Raw genomic sequence first — 21,660 nt, forward strand, 5'->3', positions numbered from 1 at the left:
GCATGTGATTCACAATTCATAAAAGTTCCTATTAGCAACCATCTCTTCTCACAGGTAGGAAAAAATTCAGAATTTAGAGTTGGCCATATTGATAAACATCCCAAACATTCTTGCCAGTCGGATTTTCATAGTACATTGAAATGCTGCTACACTCGAAGATGAACAATACGGAATTTGTATTTACTTCGTTGTATAATGTATGAAAATGCAGTGGTCGAAACTCGGGGCGGAGAAAAAAAGCTCGTCTTCCACCCATATATATATTCCCCCCCCCCCCCCCCCCCTCAGAGCTTTTGGCGCCAGTATTTATCTTTGCAAAGCATGCCTGTGTAGCGCTACATATATTCGACGGCAGAAGTTAGTTGTGGCGGCACCTACCAACAATTTTCAGAACTTCCGCTTACTTTGCACTCGATTCTAAGCTGCAGGCGGTTTTTTGGATTACAAAAACCGGAAAAAAAGTGTGGTTTAGATTCGAGTAAATACAGTATCATAGGATTATGAGTAACAAAAGAGCTACAGGTCATAGCCCACTTGCTGCTGGAAGACAAATCTATAGCAGTAGCAATTTCATGGAAATCTTCTTAAGGGCAAGCTGAAATGGTAGTTAATTAAAAGATTTTTATATCCACTCAAAGGTTTCTGAATGCCGTAATCAACAGTACTATTTTTGTATACATACATTCGTACACATACATATATATGTATATACTCCTTAAGACACTGCATGATGTGTAGCAGAGGACATCTTGTTCCACTATTAATCATTTCCTTTCCTGTTCCACTTGCAAATAGAGCGAGGGAAAAATGATGGTCTGTATGCCTCCATATGAGCCCTAATTTTTCTTGCCTTCATGGTTCTTAGACAAAATGTATGTTAGCACAGGAGAACAGTTCTGCAGTCAGCTTCAAATGACAGTTCTCCAAATTTTCTCTAAGTGTTCTGCAAAAAGAATGTTGACTTTCCTCCAGAGTTCATGAAGCTTCTCCATAATACTCATATGTTCTTTGTACCTACTGGCAACAAATGTAGCAGCACACCTCTGATTGCTTTGATGCCAACGATGACATCTTCGTGCACACCAGAATGTCCTCAGCAAACAATCACAGATTACTGCCCACACCTGTATGTCAGATTAAAAAGAGGCTTCAGACCATTCACATATATGGGAACCTAATCTGTGCACTCAGAGCTTTGTTAACAGTTTGCAGTGGAGCAACATATTAAATGCTTCCAGCAATCTAGGAATTTGGAATCTCCGTTTTGATGTTCATCCATGGTTCACAGGATATCACATGAGAAAAGGGCAAGCTGAGCTTCACACAAGTAATGCTCCCTAAATCATGCTGATTTGTGGACAAAAGCTTTTATGTCTCAAGGAAATTTATTATATTCAAAATCAAACTATTTTGAAGAATATGGCAGCAAACTGATGTTAGGGGTATTTGTCTGTAATATTACAGATCCATTCTTTTACCATTTTTATATACAGGAGGCACTTGCACTTTCTTCCAGTTGCTTCGGACTTTGCACTGGGTAAGAGATCCGCAATAAATGCAAGCTAAGTATGAGGCCAGTGCCGAGGAACACTCTGCAAAACTGAATTTGTATTCTATCCGGAGCTGGTGACTTGTTTGCTTTCAATTCTTTCATTTGCTTTTCTGCACCAGGGATGCCTATTACTACATCTTCCATACAGGAGTCTGTGCAACGATCAAATGATGGTGTGTTTGTATGATCCTTCAATTTGAATGATTTCTGATAAATGAAATTTAAAACTTCAGCTTTCCTTTTGCTATCTTCTACTGTCACACCAGACTGGTCATTGAGAGACTGGATAGAAGCCTTTGACTTGCTTAGCAATTTTAAGTAGGACCAGAATTTACTCAGGTTCTCAGCAAGGTCTTTTGCTAAGGCATGACAGTGAAAGTAGTTGCATGATTCACATGACATTCTTTTCACAGGCACGCAGATTTCTAATAACTTTAACCTGTTGTCATTTGCACATTCTTGTTTGAACTGAGAGAGCAACAGTCTCCACTTTCCCAGAATTTTCTGACCACGGTGGGTTTTTTTTGTTCTTAATCCACTTACTCAGCACATGCTTCTCCATAATGCAGTTCACAATCTGTAATTCTTCTATGTCCTTTGTATCAGAACAAAATGATGTTCATTTATTGTGTAAGTGGCTTCATAACAACTCCTCGTTTGCTCTTTCTAGCAAAAATTCTCTTCTAGTCTTCTTGATGGATTTATTAACTTTAGTAAACATCATTCCTATGATACCATGATCACAAATCTCTGTCTCTATGGTAACACTATTGATAAAGTCAGGCCTATATGTAGCTACAGAATCTAAAATGTTTCAATTGCGTGTGGGCTACTGAACTAGTTGCTCAAGACAGTTTTTTGGAAAACGTGTTCAAAACTGCTTCACAAGACTGTCTGTCTGTATCACCTGCAATGAACCCATAGACGTCCCATTCTATGATCAGAAAGTTAAAGTTGCCTTCAAAGAAATTTGCATGATCTGGGTATTTCTTCGCTACTGAGCATAGACTTTCTTTGAATGAGTCTATAGTAAAAACAGCTCATAATTACCTTGAGTTCACCTTGGCCTTTTACTCTTGTCTGGATAACTTCACAGTTAGTCAGTGTCCACCTCTATAGATATAATATTTTTGTCAACTGGAATGAACACACCCCCTTCTATAACTTCGAATCTGCCTTTTTGGTGAATGTTCCATGTCTTGCTAAATATTTCACATCTTTCCACTTTAAGTTTCAACCAGGTCTCAGTTCTGAGAATAGTTTGAGTGCAACAACTTTTCTACAAGGTAGTAAATTCAGGACTTCTGTTACAAGTACTTTTTCATTTTACTATTGAAATTTTGACAGCTAGAATGTCTTTACTTAATACACAGTCTGATTTCACTCTCTTTGTATCAACTGGCAAGTGTTCATCAAAAGACCTCAGACTACTACCAAACCTAAAAACCCAAGTGTGTTCAAAAGTACTCTGCTACCATAGTAGCAGCTTCCTTTGTGTATTGCACCCCTGACCTATCAAGGGGAGTCCTACAATTAATTCTCATTCACATAACACAGGGTCATTAATCTGTAGGCAAGACCGTCATAGAAGCAATAGATCCTGTGGTTGGACCTTCCACTTCACTCCAAACGAAAGGATGCTAATCAACTCTGGGTATGATGCTGCAAATTGTGAGCTCTGTTTGCAACCAGCGAGTGAGACCAGCAGCCTTCACCACTTCCGCCAGTCACCCATACGAACTGAGGCTGGCCTCAGAACCTAAGCCACAGATGCCTTTGGAACTGATGTGAGCCACAACTCACAGATGACTGCATCCTACCCTCTTAATAGCTGCAGGGAGGGCCTCCTCCACATGAAGCCCCATGACGGAAAAACCGAGCACACCCTGGATTTCTTTCCAGCCTTGAATACCATTTTCCTAAGGGACCGTTGAACATGCTTAACATTGGAGCTGCCCATAACTAGCAAACTTGTGTCCTCATGTGCCTGCCTGGATCCTACTGAAAGAGTGGCCACCTGTCCACTCACAGGGTGAATGGATTAAGCCAGACAACCAACCTCCACATTGACTCTCCGTCTCAAGCTACATGAATGAGGACGGAACCTCTACATCATGTACACTGCTAGGTACTTCAGCAGCAGGACCATTGATTGAAACAAGCCAACCTCAGGTTGTCCAGGTGATGTACCAGATTCTCCACTACTGCTACAACCTGAGCTGGCAGTTTGAAGATGGCTGACCATGACCAAACAGTCTTCACCTGTTCACAATCTTCGGCTGGTTTCTCTTGTGTCCACATCCTGAATGCACACATCCTATCCATCCTAATACTACTAATGTGTGGAATTAACTATAAAAGCACACAGAGAAAGCTAAATATCAACTTGCTACGCTCCTGGTGTGTCATCAGTGGAGGGTGGCTCCTTGCTGAGCTGTGTATCTGGCTGTTCTAAAGAAATGACAACTGCACTACTGACTGTACGAATTTACTCTTAAACATTACTAAAAGGTGAGATGACACATTTTATGTATTGCAGGATATTAGTGGTGGTAAATATTTGTGTAATAATATCTAAAATGCTACTCTTTGTATGTATTCAGTATATTTATGACATAATATTATTGTTGTAGATGTACAAAAAAATTTATGAAATCCAAGTTCATAAAGTTATTATGAACACACAAAAATTGTTGTTGTCATTGTTGTTAAGCTGCACAGCTAACTGAAGCTCTTTGAACATCAAGCCAGTGACCAATAATTGATGGATCATGGCACCACACCAGTTATGCATCAGTGCCTCTGTGTGGAGTGATGCTGTTGAATAAAGAACGAGTAGAGTGTCACAGTAAAGATTCAGGCATAAATTTACTGTTGTAAACATCATCTTCAGGATAGTGACAGTAACATATTGTAAATTACTGAAGCGAGGAATGCAACATCATCGCAAGAATTCTTCGAATGAATTATTGAAGTTATTTAACAGATGTGCTGTAGATTTATTATTTGACATATCGTCATAGGGCTTCGCGCACACATAGAAAAACCCAAAAAGTTTTTTTTTTTTTTTTTTACTTATTACAAGTGCTTCATATGTGGTTTCATACTGATTCTGCAAATATGAAGTCAATAATCAAATTCTTCCCATGTTCAGTGCAGCATTTCCCTGTCAATTGTTCAAAAGCACTGTTGGTACGAGCACATAGTTCTGTTAGTAGAGGAAGCATAAACACTAAATCTTTCACATAACCCCACACAAAAAATCATATGGGGTTATGTTGGGAGAGTGTGGAGGCCATGAAATGAATTGATGATCGTCAACCCCACCACAACTGATCCATTGGTTTCTCAATTTCCTGTTTAAGACTTCACGAACATCGAGTTGGAAATGAGGTGGAGCACCAGCCTATTGGCAGATGAAGTCCACACTGTTGATCTCCAATTGTGGCATGAGCCAATTTCCTAGCATGTGCAGATACATAGGTCCTATGAAGGTCTGTTTTTGCAGAAGAAAAAGAGACTGTAAACTTTAAATATTGAGACTCCACAGTAGACAAACTTTTGGTGAATGTAGAAAATGCTGCACAATAGAGTGGGGATTCTCTTCCCCCAGATTCGCACATTGTGCCTGTTCATTGTGCCATTCTCAAAAAATGTTACTTCATCACTGATTGTGAGTTTCTCATGAACCCCTTCCTCTTCCATAACTGCTGTAACTGTGTCAAAAGTTCAAAAGTCTGACTTTTGTCATTGATATTCAGGACTTGCAGTGATTATAAGCAGTAAGGCTTCAGCTTCATTCATTTCCTTAAGATCTTCCAAATGGTTGGTTGTGGAATGTTCAGCTATTACTTATTCTGTTCATCAACTTCTGTGGGCTATGTGTATTTCAAGCACAGTATGTATTTTCTCAATGCCTGTCGCCATCTTGCCTAACTGCTCGCTGCTGCACTCTTGTAGCAGAAATCTGAAGTGCAGCTGCAATAATACAAAGCTTTTTGAATTTATTGTATATGAGTGTTGATTTTCATGACAATAGTCAGTAAACATAGCTACAGTGAAGAAATCGGTTTATTGCATTTAATAACCTTGTACTTTCAGAAGGAATTTATAAGGAATAGGAGGTGAACTATGGGTACTGTAATGAGAACGAAAGTATGCCCAAAAATTAGGGAGTTATTAATCATCACAAGGCCGAGCTTTGGCTCAAATTACTGCTAATAACAACAACCTGGATCTAGCTTTTTGCTGATTCAGAAGAGTCATAGAAAGGAACAGTTGTGACTCCAATTCCATCAGTAGTAATGCTTCCAACTGCCCATTCTCTATGTGGGAGTTAGATCTGGCACTGTCTGAGGCTTGTGATATGACGCTGAATCATAATTGCACAGTTCTTTATAGCTTGTTGAGGTTCCTTACAAAAAGAAAGAATCATATGGGAGATGCCGAGGGATAGGTTCAGACACCTAATTAGAAAGGCTTTTCTTCCTTCACACACAATGGCTCCTTTCCTTGCGATGTTTGAGAGCTGTGTGTGGAGTGTATGTGATGAGTGTAGGTGACTGTAATGAATGTATTTACAGCATGTTGTACGGGGTGAGTAAAATTAAGCTGCCCTGCAAAATATTTATAAGATTGGTGGGGTAATGTTTGTTCTTAATGAACATTAGAATTGCCCATCACAGGAAATGGTGGAAACACTGGCTTCAGTTCATAAACCACCTTGAAGCTGTATTGGCCCTTTTAACAACAGAAAACAAAGAAATAGTGGTTGCTGGTGACTTCAATGTAGATTTCCTTAAAGACTCTCCCAATAAGGGCTTATTTGAGTTAGTAACACTATCATTCAACTTAATTCTCACTGTAAAGTTCCCAACTAGGGTAGCCAATTGCTCACAAACAACCATTGATAATATCTTTATAGAAAAGTCCAGTGAACAAAATTATACGAGGTATGTCCACACAGTAAGTTTCATTTGGTTATGTAAAACAAACATGTACAGATACATAAAAAATACTTATTATACAAAAATGTACAGCTGTTAAACTACTTTTCTACATAGCTTCCGAAATTTTGTAGGCACTTGTCATAGCGTGGCACAAGTTTTTATATGCCTTCTTCATAGAAGATTGGTGCCTGTGTATTCAACCATGTGGCAAAATGTTCTTTCAGCTCGTCATCATCGTTGATGTGTTGACCACCAAGGACAGATTTCAGGTGTAAGAAGAGATGAAAGTCGCTAGGAGCGAGGTCCGGGCTGTATGGAGGATGATCAAACGCATCCCAGTGAAATTCCCATAAGAGTTGGTTGGTCACATTTGCCGTGTGAGGTCAGGCATTATCATAGAAAAAACAACACCTTTTGGCAGTAATCCTCGGTGCTTGTTCTGTATTGCGTGGCACAATTTCTTAATGGTCTTGCAGTAACCATGTGCATTGATTGATTGGCCTCATGGTAAGAAATCAATCAGCAAAATGACTTTTCTGTCCCAAAATATGGTGCACGTGACTTTTCGAGGTTTCAAGATTTGCTTAGGCTTAACCTTCATTGAGGATGAAGTGTGCCTCCATTCCATTGATTGCTGTTTTGTTTCAGAGTGTCATACGATACCCAAGTTTCATCCCCTGTGACTATCCGAGAAAGAAAACCATTGCCTTTTTCATTGTAGCATGTCAAAAACTGAAGTGCACTGCCCATCTGTTGTGTTGGTCAGTAAGCAAAGTTTTCGAAATTTCAGTTTTTCCGTAACAATTCCATGAATTAGTGATCGTGAGATTTCTGGAACTTCCATAGCAAGGGCACTAAGTATAAACTTAGGGTTGTGCTCAATCTTCTCTTCAATTGTGTGAACCAGTTCATCAGTAACCACAGACCTTCCATAGCAAGGGCACTAAGTGTAAACTTAGGGTTGTGCTCAATCTTCTCTTCAATTGTGTGAACCAGTTCGTCAGTAACCACAAACGGGTGTCCACTTTGTTCTTCATCGTGCACTTGATCACATTGTTCATTGAACAGTCTGACCCATCTTCTAACCATTGATTCACTCATAGCATTTTGTCTGTAAACCTTGCAGATTTGCCAATGAATTTCCTTTGTTTAACTTTCCTTGCATTTAGGAAATGAATCACAGATCTGATTTCACATGCGGCGGCATTTTCAATTACGGCTGACATTATAAAGAAGCACTACAAAGTACACTTCAGCAGCAGCAATCTGAAAATGGTGTACATGTCTTCTCCTTAAGTCAGAGTAACTGCCGCACGTGCTTGGAACTGCAATCGTAGCACTGCTGCGGATAGAAATATAAAGGGAACTTACTTTGTGGACGACCTTCGTATTACAAAACCAGTAGTGAATGGCCTCTCAGACCATGACATGCGGTTCCTTCAGTTAAATGTTAGTACTGAACAGGATATAAAATCTGTTAAATCTCAACTCAAGAGAGTAATCAATAATCCAAAAATTGATTATTTTAGGACACCCCTCAGAGACATTCACTGGAGTGATGTTTACTGCTAATGGCATGAATGAAAAATATAACACTTTTGCTAATAAAGAGCCTACATTATTTGAACACTGTTTTCCTCCAAAACTAACCAAGGTTAGAGCAAAATCTACAAAGAAGCCATGAATTACTCAAGGAATAGAGGTATCTTGTAAAACAGAAAGAAAACTGTATCTGTCAATCCAGAACCGTTCTGATGTTGATGCTATAGCACATTATAAGGCATACTGGAAAATATTAAAGACTGTAATACAGACATCGAAGCAAATATATTACAAGAAAAGATTGTCATATCAAATAACAAAATAAAGACAATGTGGGATATAGTGAAAGAGGAGACCGGTAGAACTAGACGTGAAGAGGGGCAAATAGCATTAAGAGTAAATGATACATTGGTGACAAATGTTTATAGTGTTGCAGAACTTATTACCAAATGTTTTTTTTAACTGTTACTGAAAAGATGGGGTTGTCATGTTCTGTAGATGTTGCCATGTCATACCTCAGACCAGACATTTCAAGTAACTTCCATAATATGAATTTGACTCTCACTACCCCAGCAGAAATAATGTCCATCATAAAATCTTTAAAATCAAAAACATCTAGTGGGTATGATGAAATAGCAACAAAGTTAATTAAAGAGTGTGATTCTGAGTTAAGTAACATATTAAGCTATCTGTGTAACTAGTTATTTATCAGTGGAATATTTCCTGAATGGTTGAAATATGCTGAAGTTAAGCCACTGTTTAAGAAGGGAGATAAAGGAATAGTGTCAAATTTTCATACAATTTCAGTTTTGCAGCATTCTCAGAAATTTTAGAAAAGGTTATGTACAATTGGCCTTATAACCATCTTATCACAAATAACATACGGTCAAAGTCGCAATTTTGATTTCTAAAGGGTTCTGATATTGAGAAGGCTATCTACACTTACAGTGAAAATGTACTTAATTTATTAGACAAAAAATTGCAGGCAACTGGTATGTTTTGTGATCTGTCAAAGGTATTTGACTGTGTTAATCACAATATCCTTTTAAGTAAATTAGAATATTATGGTGTAACAGGAAATGCTGCAAAATGGTTCAAATCTGATATCTCTAGCAGGAAAGAAAGGGTGTTATTAGGAAAGAGACATGTATTAAGCTATCAAGCATCATCCAACTGGGAACTAATTACATGTGGGATCCCACAAGGTTCCATCTGAGGGCCCATTCCTTTTCTTGTGTATATCAATGGCCTTTTCATCAGTAACATTACCAGATGCCAAGTTTGTTTTGTTTGCCAATGATACAATCATTGTAATAAATAGCAAATCAAGTGGAGTCTTAGAAAGATCGGCTGATAAAATATTTGTGGACATTAATCACTGTTTCCTAGCCAATTCCTTGTCACTAAACTTTGAAAAAACACACTGCATGCATTTCATAACTTGTAAGGGGTGTCCCACGAGTATATGCCTAACATATGATGACAAGCAGATAGAAGAAGTGGACAGTGTTGAATTCTTGGGATTACAGCTTCATAATAAATTCAACTGGGGACGGGGGGAGCACACCACAAAACTGCTGAAGCGTCTAAACAAATCTCTATTTGCAACGCAAATTCTGTCAGACATAGGGGGTATAAAAATGAAAAAGCTGGCATACTAGGCTTACTTTCACTCCCTAATGTCATGGTATAATTTTTTGCCGTAATTCATCAAGCCAAGCTAAAGTTTCCTGGGCACAAAAATGTGCAATGAGAGTTATATGTGGTGTGAACTCAAGAACGTCCTGCAGAGGCCTGTTTAAGGAACTATTGCTTCCCAACATATTTATTCCTTAATGAAATCTGTCATTAAAAATATATCACTTTTTCAAACCAACAGCTCAGTTCATGGACTCAGTACTAGAAATAAGAATAATCTTCACAAGGATTTAAAGTCACTTACTCTTGTACAAAATGGTGTACATTATTCAGAAACACAAATTTTCAATAACTTGCATAAAACGCTCAACAACCAATGAAATTCAGTTTAAGAAAAGCCTAAAAGATTTATTCGTGGCCAATTCCTGCTACTCCACTGATGAATTTCTCAGTAGAACCAACTGATTTTTGTGTGTGTGTGTGTGTGTGTGTGTGTGTGTGTGTGTGTGTGTGTGTGTGTGTGTGTGTGTGTGTCTTCTGCACAATTTCAATGCAGTAATGTGTTCATGGTAAATAAGTATTGTAGTAGTTCTATTAAATGTTTATTACCTTATAAATAAAAAAAACATTTTTTTTTAAATTCAGTACATTAATGTCATATTAGTAAATGAGTGTTCATTAAAAAAAAAGACAATCATTCCACTTGGGACCTGTGGAGGGTACATTAGCTTATTTGATTTAGTTGTAAATATTTGTCATTTATTATTGTTTTTGCGACACGTTCTATATCCTGTAGGGCCTCCTCACTATGGATCAGTTGAAATGAAAGTAAATCTAATCTAATCTATGGTTGTGAACAACTGTCTTCTATAATGAAGAGAATAAAAACTGCAGAAAGATCCCAGCAGCAGGACCCAATACTTAAGAGTATTGTGCATCTTGTGGCAGCTCAAGAACTGACACCCAATATTTCATTAATCATGAATAAACAGAAATGTATTTCTAAAAACTAAATAAAGTGTTCATACGTTTGGCTAATATTAATGTTTTTGTTAATTATAATCAGCTACCCAGTACTGCCTTGTACATGGTCTTCTTCCTGGCCAGTGTTTTGTGCAAAGTGCGTCATGAAAGCTGCTTGCCCAGCCCTGTCTACCTGTGACATTGTGCATGAGCTGTTTACTCATTCCTGTCTGCTGGTGCCCAGTTGCTCGCAGCAGAGCTCTTGGACTGGAACAGCCTGCTCTGTCCCAAGTACTTCACTGTGTCATTACTTTTGAGTGAGTAAAAGGAGCATATATATTTAGTGACCTGTTGAACGCAACACAAAATGGTGCTCGCAGTGAAACATTCATTGTCGATTGTTACATAAAGTGCAGTTAATCAAAAATTTGTGCGGAACTGTTTGCTTAAGACTTTAAGTGTTTTGGCAAAACCTCCAGAAAAGGTCTGTAGTGCGAAACTTAGTGGCAAAATAGTGTGAAATGGGCTCTGTAGCAAATAAAAACTGTAACTATCCTAAAAGAGTTCAAACACTAGAAAACCTTACTCAAGAGTATTTGTGCAAGTGAGAAGTAAGAGATAATTCTGTCCAAACATTATCAAAAATGACCTGCATCTGTAGCCCTACAAATTATACCGCTATCCACAAGTGAAGTGCCCTGTCAAATTTTTTCCTATTGAGTTCTGCCAATGGCTTTTAGTGGAATCAGGAGTTTTCTGGTTCTTCAACATCAATGGTAGCCATTTCGTGCATCTTCTATGATGTTAATTAACAAGGGTCAATCCATCACTAGTCATATTTACAATATTTTCTGGGCTAGTTTTCTTTGCCAACCCTGTATGATGATGATGATGATGATGATGATGATGATGATGATGATGATGATTAGAGAAGGAAGAGGTTGATGCCCAGTGCTGGTACACAGGCCACTCCTCTTGAATAGCACCAAGTGGACAGCCGAGCTGAACATATTCATCCGACAGATGGATCACCATCAACAGTCACATGCAATCACTCCATGAGACACTGCAGGAAGGTTTGGAATTTAATCCAGTCATTGGTGCAAAATCTGGTGATGAGGAAACATCTCCCATGATGCCACGACCTCTCCTCCCTTTGTCAGGGTAATAATAATGATAGTTTCCACCCCCCTGGCTGTGATCTGAAGTTGCTTCCACCAAAGTTAAGTCCAAGCACACAGGCATGCGTTAGCATCCTCGGCTATGAAGATGGCTCAGGTTCTTCACAAGGACTACTACAGAAATTGACATTGCTCTTTTGATATTAATATGAGAGACAAGGCAGCTTCTTACTTTCAAAGATATTTTATTTCAATATGACTCCATGAAGCCTGGAAAGGATCAAATCTCCCTAAATGAAGTTTTTTTCACAAGTCATGAAATGGAGAATTGGAGGAGATAATTCACAGACACTTGGGAACATAGCATCTTAGAGTGTGAGTTCAGTTCCACTGTGGATTATCTGATGCTGCTGAGTATTCTTGCTAAGGACCAAAGTAGATTTAATGTGGAGATATTTTAGAAAAGAAACCACTCTTAATTTTGTTTTCATGTAAGTACTTTATAATATTTTACAGTGACTGCACAGTTTTGACATTTGGTTATGAATAGGGGATCATTCAGTTGTTTTCTGTGACAACTTCTTCAGGAGCCTCCCCATCAGTGAATTAATAATCTTTGCTGCAGAAATGTAGACACAAGAGCAGATAAGATGTGAACAAGGGAGTAGTTTATCTCCACCAATTATGTGGGGTGTTCCATGCTCGTCAGTAAATGTACCACCAAATGAAACAGCCCAAAATGTACGACTCCCATTTCCTAGAGGAAAGGCAGGGAAGTACATTTTATTCAATTGCACATCAAAGCATGTTGGCATTCAGAGAAATGAAAAAATTGACATTGTAGCAAAAGAGATCTTCACGGGATACAAAGTTGAACAAAATGCTATGCCTCTTTTTGTTTCCCATCTCATTGTTGAGTTAAGTCATGAGTGACTCAGAAGAGGGATGGTTGAAAATAAAACAGGACATCTGCAGACAGTGGGAGTAATTGCCCAGGTGTTGCATTCCTATTTCCATTCACCAAGTTAGAATGAAATGACTTTGATTTATCACTTGTATAGTGCTGCCATCTGGAATGTGGCGTTGTACTCTTACTGAAGGGTGCACCATTCTGTTGTGTTTATGACATAAATATTTCACTAAGCTATATTTTAACTGAGTGAATGTCATATTCTGACTGGAGGGCAGCTGCTCATTGAAAGGGAGGATCTTGATTTTATTTTAACTGTTGCTAAAATGAATGAGGCACACATTTTAAAATTACATGGTTTGTCTAGGCTGTAGCCTAAACTTTTTAGTTCTAACATTTCAACATATTGCCAAATGGTTGGCTTATGCTGGTTTGAAGGAATATTACAGTACTGATTTTAGGGCAGATTTTTTCTGCTATTATTTTAAGTTACATATCAGTGTAATCTAATTATTCACAGTTAAAAAAAATTCTAATGTTTGTTTCCAGATGAACTTCAAGATATATTTCATCATCCAACCACACAACTACCTGGAAACAAAAGTCCGGTAACAGAGAGACTCCTGATGCATCACCAATGGACTCCACAGTTTCAAAAAACATTTCTAATTGGCCACTCATTCCTGACAGATGATATGAAATCTTTGTTTAACCTCATTGAATCAAAGCAACAAAATTTACCACAAACACAAACTGCTGGTAAGCTTGCATGTATTCAGTTTGGAGGATGTAGAAGACATCGCTTGAAAATAGTTGAGGACTTCTGTCAGACTTTGCGTGTAAAATCATAGTGCCATTTTTTAAAACATGGGAACAATATGAATCTTTATTTGCTGTCATCACAAATTAACCTACACTTTACCTTTCTTCACATAAAAGCTAATTTAGTATTAAATCAAAATAAACTGTTAAATTTTCTTCAAATAATTCTTTTTTGCAAGCCATAAAAGAGTACAATTTAATATGAAAATACTAAACAGTGAAATTAATTTATAACTTTTACATTGTTTTCCAAATCTTCTAGTCCCAGTTAATATTACGTAAAATAAGGAAAAGGCAACCACTCACCTATACCAGACCAACATGTGAAACACAGAAATGCACAACAGAAAAGAACATTCACAGTTAGCTTTCAAGCACTACCTCTTTCTAGCAAAACAACACATTCATCCACACAATCCCACAGACACCCAAATGCACACTTCTGTGACCATGGCAAGACTAATTACTGATACTCACTTACTGAAAGCATTTGCCTGAGCTGATGGAAGTGGGGAGACGGTAGGGGGGTCACAAGGAGAGAGTAGTGGGAAAGAGGCAGGTGACTCCATGGTCGCACAGCAAAACAAAAAGAGTAAAGAGTAGAGAGGGTGGAGAGAAAAAAGGGGGGAGGGGGGAGAGAGCGTTTGGGGGGGGGGGGGGGGCGGTAGAAAGTAGTGCATGAACTAGACGGAGGAGGAGTGGTATGGACAGAAGAGAGAAAGGAAAAAGGACGGGTGAAGCAGTGGGAACAGGTTAGTGGAGATTTAAACCAGGGGGATTTTGAGAGTACAAGATGTGTTGGAGAGACAAAATCCATCTGCATAATTCAGAGAAACTTGTGCTTGAAGGGAGTACCCAGATGGCATGCATGCTGAAGCAGCAGTTTAGATCATTTGTATTGTGGTGTGCAGCGTGTTCTGCAAGTGGACCATCCAGTTTCCAGTCACACTGCACACCACAACACAAATGACTTGAACAGCTGCGTCATCACATGGGCCATTTGGATACTCCCTTCCAGTGCAAGTTTGTCTGATCTACACAGGTGAAAATTCTCTCTCCAAACCATCCTGTTCTCTCGAGATACCCCTGGCTTAAATCTCCACTGTTAACATCACTTCCCTATATATCAACATTCCCTATGATCATGGTCTTGCTTCTTTCGAACACTCTCTCTCTCTCTCTCTCTCTCTCTCTCTCTCTCACACACACACACACACACACACACACACACACACACACACACACACACACACAAAAGCATCTTTTCTCTCTTCATCTTCGCATTTGTCCCCCTCTCCCTCTTCCTACATCTCTTTCTGTGGCACCCCCTGTACTCTTTTCGTCTTGTGCAGCTGCAGGGTCACCTGCCTCTTTTAATTAGTCTGGCCTTGGTCACAGGAGTGTGCAGTTGGGTGGCTGTGTTCTAGAAAAGAGCTAGTGGTCAAAAGCTGCTGTGAATGCTGTTTTCTGTTACGTGTTTCTGTGCTCCAAGAATTGATCCGCTATGAGTGAGTGGTTGCTTTTCCTTTCATTTATGTATTGTTCCATTCAGGAATTTCCATTATTGTTATAAATGTTAATATTGCTAACCTACTATACAATGTCCTCCTTCAGATATAACTAATACAAAAAACACAAACAAACACACATTTCAATGGCTGCTTCACAACCTGTGCCAACATGAGCTTCTCTTCACGTGTATGTAGATGACCTGCTAGGTCCTGTCCCACCTCCATCCATTTTCCCATGACTCTCATACACTCATTCTGCATTCACACACTCCTCTCCTGTCGCTGTCTTCCTCTTCCTCTTCCTCTGTTCTATTTGCCCCGGCCAGTCAACTCCATCAGACTGCAGTGGGCAGAGGTGTGCAACCAGATGACATGTAGGCAGTCAGACAGCCAGAACGCAGCCTACGCAATGATACTGCGATGGGTGAGCACCTACAGGCAGGGGTGACCAATTGGCTTGTGTATGTGCAGAACATGTGCAGTAAGAACACCTAACAAGTAGCCTACACTACTTGCACATGCCCACAGGTGAGCTGATGGGCACTGGTACCATATGGGGCAGTGCTGGAGCACTGCCCCGTATGGCACATGTGCCTGGAGCAACCTGCCTTCCACTTTTATTCCTTCCATTATTGGTTTTCCACCCAGGGTGTTCAATATTCATATTTAGTGTCTTTCATTTCTAGGCTCATTTTCAGCATGGGCAATCGCAGTGACATCAGAAGCAATACAGTGACTATTTATTGTTGTATTCTGTTGTAGAAAGTGTTGTAATCTTATTCTCTGATGTATAGTATTTTCTGAATTAATTTTTACTTCCTATATAAACTGCCTAGAAAGTCAGTACAATGCTTTAATCAACTGGCTTCCTTAATACCAATAGTTAAAGTCTTGTCTGTAGCTTTAAGTTAATTAGTTAACATGATATTTGCTAAATTATTGCACCCTTCCACAGAACTGGCAAAAAAAATGGACAGTGCAAACCTTCAACCAAAAACTAGGAAACGAAAGAGGGCAGCTGAAGCAAAAGGCCTACAAACAACAGAAGCAAAAAGGAAAAAACTTGAAGATGCATCACTATTGTTCGACAAAACGTTCAAATTGCCTGTGGGAATACCCTCAAGTAGAATAAGAAAGGTTAGCTTTTTGTTGTGAATAATGTTCTGGTGATGTGCTTTAAGTTACATATGAAGGTCATTCCAAAAGTAAAGAATGTTTTGATTTGACCGTGCTGCTCAATTCTCATACCACCTCCATTGCCATATGATAGACCTTGTGAACTGTTGGCTCCAGTATGACACTAATAATGAGCAGCAGAAGTTGTTTACTGTTTACAGGGCATCCAACAGCCTGGGAATTTTTTAGAGTTCAAAACAAAAATTTTATTTCTTTTTCAGTGTTTTACAACTAAGCTCTATTGTGAGATCCTGTAGCATCTATGAACTTGTGAGAACCATAGCATCAACATCACACATTTCCAGCGCTATGTTGAGTAAACAAGCGTCATGGCACCACTGTACTGAATGAACCAACCCCACGTGTCTGCCAATAAGAGGCGTGAGAAAGGGGTCATGGGGTTTGTGTTGCTAGCCGCATCCTGGGGAATAGAACGCAGTTGAGTCGCTCTCTTGTACTTCAGCTTCCAGACCATGCGGACGGCTTCCTGCAGCCTACCTCTCTCCGTGCTCTCCCGGACCCGTCACCAACTAGCTTGATCGTGAACCACCTACTCTAACTCTTCCTATCCCTGTTTCCAACTCACACTCACACTGGCAGATGACCTTACAGTCTGTCCTGGATGAGCCCTTATGTAGCCTGTAATTTCAGAATACAATCAAAATTCAGTTTATTTCTCTTTTTCATTTTGAACCTGCCTTTAAATGCCGTCCCTCCCCCATCTTTGACCAGGCCATCACGTCATATGCCGGGTAACTGTTTATTTGTCTTTGGTTTGTAGTGTAATATAGTTTCTGAATGGAAAAAGAGTTCATACTGCCAAATTTGCAAACAGATAATTCAGATTTATGGAAGTCTGATGAATGTAGCTTCAGTTTGAAAATAATGCGCAGTGTTTAATGGCAGATTAGTGAATATTCTTGGTAAATAACAAATAGGCTGACCTTCAGCTGTGATTGATGAATTCACATCAATGATTGGGAACAAAATTTAATGGGATAGACATTTTGCTATTTATGTACTAAATGTATGCTTTCCTAAAACTTGATGATCAGTTCTTTATTAACATTTACATCTACATATATATATATGCAACAAGCCCTCATACAGTGCGTAGCAAAGGGCATGCTGTAGCATTGTTAATAATTCCCTTTCCTGTTCCACCCACAAATGGAGCAAGAGAAAAATGACTGTGTGTGTGCTTCCTTACAAACCCTGATTTCTCTTATCTTGTCCTTGTGGTTCTTATACACAGTGTGTGTTGATGGCAGTGGGATCATTTTGGAGTCTATCTCAAATGTCAGTTCTCTTATCTTTGTCAACAGTTTTTTGTGAAAGGAATGTCTTCTTCGCTCTAGGGATTCCCTTTGAGTGCATGGAGTGTTTTGCAATACTACCTTGTTAATTAAACCTACTGGTATCAATTCTAGCTGTATGCATCTTAATTTCGTCATTAATCTGAGCTATGGACGATCCCAAACTTTCTGGCAATACTCAAGAATTTGTTGCACAAGTGTTCTGTAAACAGTCTACTTTATAGATGAGCAACGAATTTCCTAGAATAGCTCCAATAAGCTGAAGTCTACTATTCACCTTTCCTACAAATGATCTTATGTGCTCCCTCCAATTCATATCATTTTGCAATGTTATGGGTTGATATTTAATATATGTAAGTGCCTCAAGTAGCTTACCACTAATGCTGTATTCAAACATTATGGGATTGTTTTACCTACTCATCTTCATTAACTTCCATTTTTCCACATTTAGAACAAGTTACCATCTATCAGACCAAATAGAAAATCTCTCCAAGCCCACTGTCATCAGCAAAGAGTAACAGATTGCTGCTTACTCTGTCCGTCAGATCACTGAAGTATATAGAGAACAATAGAATTCATATTACACTTTGTGACGTATCTAGGAGTCACATATATTTTTTTTATCATTAGATTAACAGAATGGAGTACTCTTGAGTGAATGTCAGTGGCATCTGTACTGACAAATTATAATTAATTTTCATTTCCTGCATGAGGTTAGTGTGAGATGTAAATGTTGGAGTTGATACATAAGAGTCCTGTAAGTAACAAGTGGTGCAAGTTAGTTTACAAGTAATGCTAGCATCTGCTAGGTGGCATTTTAAGAATGCTTTACTGAGCTAGAGAATTATCAATTGTCATGGCGTTGTTAGCGTGCTTTACAGGTATATGAGAATTATGTAATGTCAAATATGAAATTTTCTTGAATGTAAATGATAGTATAAGTATTTCTAATATTTGTAAATGTTAATGGTAAATATCATTATACAGTTGTATATATAATGATCCACTGTGTTTAGAGAGAGAGAGAGAGAGAGAGAGAGTTCAAAGTATTGTTGTTTTCTGTAAATGGAATAAGGACATACAGACATTACAAAAGACAGCAGAAGGTCATTATTCCCAGTGTTGAGAATGACTGTGGTGCGGGGTCTGAGTGGGATACAGTAAAAATGGGAAGTGCCCCAGGGATCAGTGTTGGGGCCACTCCTGTTCCTTATTTATATAAATGATATGCCCACTAATATTATAGGTAACTCTAAAATACTTCTGTTTGCTAGTAAAGGTTGCTGTGTGCAACATTGGCTCGGTTTCAAATAGTGCATTTCATAATCTAAGTTGATGGCTTGTAGAAAATAAACTAATGCTAAAGCACAGTAAGACTCAGTTTTTACAGTTTCTAACACACAATTCAACAAAACCCAACATTTTAATTTCACAGAATGGGCATATGGTTAGTGAAACTGAACAGCTCAAATTTCTAGGTGTTCAGATAGATAGTAAACTCGTGGAAAGCCCATGTTCAGGATCTTGTTCAAAGACTTCTTACCGCCATTTTTACTGTTTGAACAGTATCTGAAGTAAGTCATCATTCAACGCAAAAATTAGTCTACTTTGCTTATTTTCATTCGCTTATGTCATATGGTATTATATTTTGCGGTAACCCTTCCCATTCTAAAAGGATATTTTTGGCTCAGAAACTGGAGATTCAGGCAATAAGTGGTGTAAGTTCGTGAACCTCTTGTCGACACCTGTTCACTAGTCTGGGTATTCTGACATTGGCCTCTCAATATACATATTCTTTATTGTCATTCTGTGTTAACAATATCAGCTTATTCCCAAGAATTAGCTGCTTTCACTGAGTTAATACTTGGCAGAAATCCAATCTGCATTTGGATTGCACTTCCTTAACTCTAGTGCAGAAATGTGTGCAGTATACTGTTGCATCCATTTTCAGTAAGCTAGCACAAGAATTCAAAACTCTTAGCAGTAATCCACATGCTTTCAAATTGAAACTTAAGAATTTCCTCATGGGTTACTCATTCTATTCTGTTGAGAACTTCCTTGAAAAATTAAGCTGATTCTTATGTTATATTGTTGATTAAATTTGCTTAAACTTATGGTTTGACTTTTTTTGAGTTCATATACTTTTATTTGTATCTGTTATTACTTTTATGTTGTAATTTCATGTGCTGACACGATCCATGACCTTGGAGTTTTGCTCCTCAATTTGGTCCTATGGTATTTGACGTATAAATAAAAATAAATAAAGATAATGGCAACACTAGCAAAAGAAGATTTTGGTGGAAACACACACACACACACACACACACACACACACACACACACACACACACACACACACTAGACCTGTAATAATATGGCATAAAGAATAAATATATACCAGTGGATATTTTGGCTAGCAGGCGGAAAAGTAATTACTTAGAGCAGACATTTTTCTTATGAATAAATGTCTAGACAGTCTAAAAGAACAACCCAGTCAAGCAATTTGTTTAAAACCCAGAAACCTGGGAATAAATGATAACAAAGTCTCCTGTTCGGCTGTGAAAGGTTCTGGTGTACATGGAAGTTATGAGGGCCTCTGGCATTAATAATTGATGAACTTCAGAACTCAGTTTTTTTAAGGACAAAGGTAACAGGACTGTTGAACACAGAACACACTGTTATTACTTGCTATTCTAACAGTAAAGCTATCACTGACTCTTACTGTGGGACACACAGAATTATCTTAGAAGTGCTTAAAAGAGAACAGTTAGTGAATTCAATGTTTTCCTCAATAAATGAATCCTTGAACTTATTCACTTATTAGCCAAGTTGTTTTTCTTTAATTAGCCAAGTTGTTTTTCTTTCTCACCTTAGTGTTACATGCGTGTGATGTCAAAGGACCTATAAATTACAAGGACTAAAACAAATAGTGCTACATGTTCCATTTGCTACTAATTGTTTCACCAACAAAAGTAGATAACTGTATTTTTGCTTTGGCCACTGACTTGTAAAAGAAACTTTTCAGGACAAGACATTACTGTTGAATGCTCAAGTTTTTTGTTGTTTGTGAAATTAAATGGAAATATGTAATACACCAGTCACAATACTGATGTCTTATTCCACAAGATTTACGCGGGTCACCATTATTTGTAATCTTCATATCATTTCTAATTTGTAAATATCTGTGGCATGAAATTGTACACATTTTTCTTTGAGTAAGTTAGAAATATGAGTCTTTTTCATATACAAATAGAGATCTTTTGGGATAGCTTTTTTGTACTAATAAGACTGGCTGAGGTAGTATAACTTCCCTGGGGCACTCCTAATGATACCTTTGTTTTGATGACCACTTGTCATCCAGGATAACAACTGGTTTCTGTTACTTAAAAAGTCTTTGAGGCAGTTACATATCTGGAAACCTATTCCACATGCTCAGATCTTCATTAACAACCTGCAGTGCTGCACTGTGTCAAATGCTTTCTGGAAATGTAGGAATATGGAATTTGCCTATTCCCCTGATCCATGGTTCGCTGGACATCATGTGAAAAAAGGGCATATTATGTTTTGCATGAGCACTGCTTTCTAAATTCATATTGCTTTGTGGAAATAAGCTCTTTTTTCCTCCCTCCATGAAATTTATTATGTTCAAACTTAGAATATACTCAAGAATTCTGTTTCAAACTGACATTAAGGATATTGGTCTATAATTTTGCAGGTCTGTTCTTTTACCCTTCTTACATGTGGAAGCCACCTGTGCTTTTTCCAGTCGCTTGGGGCTTTGTGCTGGGTGAGAGATTTATAATAAACACAAGCTAAGTATGAGGCCAGTGCTGAAGAACACACTCTGTAAAACTGAATTGGAATTCCATCTGGACCGGGTGACTTATTTGTTTTCAAATCTTTCAGCTGTTTTTCAATGCCTTTGATGCATGTTTGTGTGTCCTCCATAAGAAAGAGTGTGTGGTATTCAATTTTGTATGGTCCTCCTGCTTGAATGATTTTTTATGGAAGATTTTAAACTTTTGTTGTTGTTTTTCTGTCTTCTATTGCCCCAGCTGACTGGTCTATGAGTGAGTGAATATAAACCTTTGACATGCTTAGTGATTTTGTATCAGACCAGAATTTTCCACGATTCTCAGGAAGATCTTTCTGTAATACCA

At 38.3% G+C, this 21,660-nt stretch overlaps 1 protein-coding gene across 1 annotated transcript in view; it reads left to right on the forward strand.

Moving 5' to 3' along the window:
- Positions 1 to 21,660, forward strand: part of LOC126183299 (Fanconi anemia group M protein) — a 237,968-nt gene that overhangs the window by 182,894 nt on the left and 33,414 nt on the right. Inside the window, exons 18-19 of the mRNA XM_049925138.1 lie at positions 13,225 to 13,434; positions 15,964 to 16,145. Coding sequence (XP_049781095.1) covers positions 13,225 to 13,434; positions 15,964 to 16,145 — 392 coding nt within the window. The remainder of the gene's footprint in view (positions 1 to 13,224; positions 13,435 to 15,963; positions 16,146 to 21,660) is intronic.

The sequence above is a fragment of the Schistocerca cancellata genome, chromosome 4 (genome assembly GCF_023864275.1).
Source record: "Schistocerca cancellata isolate TAMUIC-IGC-003103 chromosome 4, iqSchCanc2.1, whole genome shotgun sequence".
Taxonomy (NCBI): domain Eukaryota; kingdom Metazoa; phylum Arthropoda; class Insecta; order Orthoptera; family Acrididae; genus Schistocerca; species Schistocerca cancellata.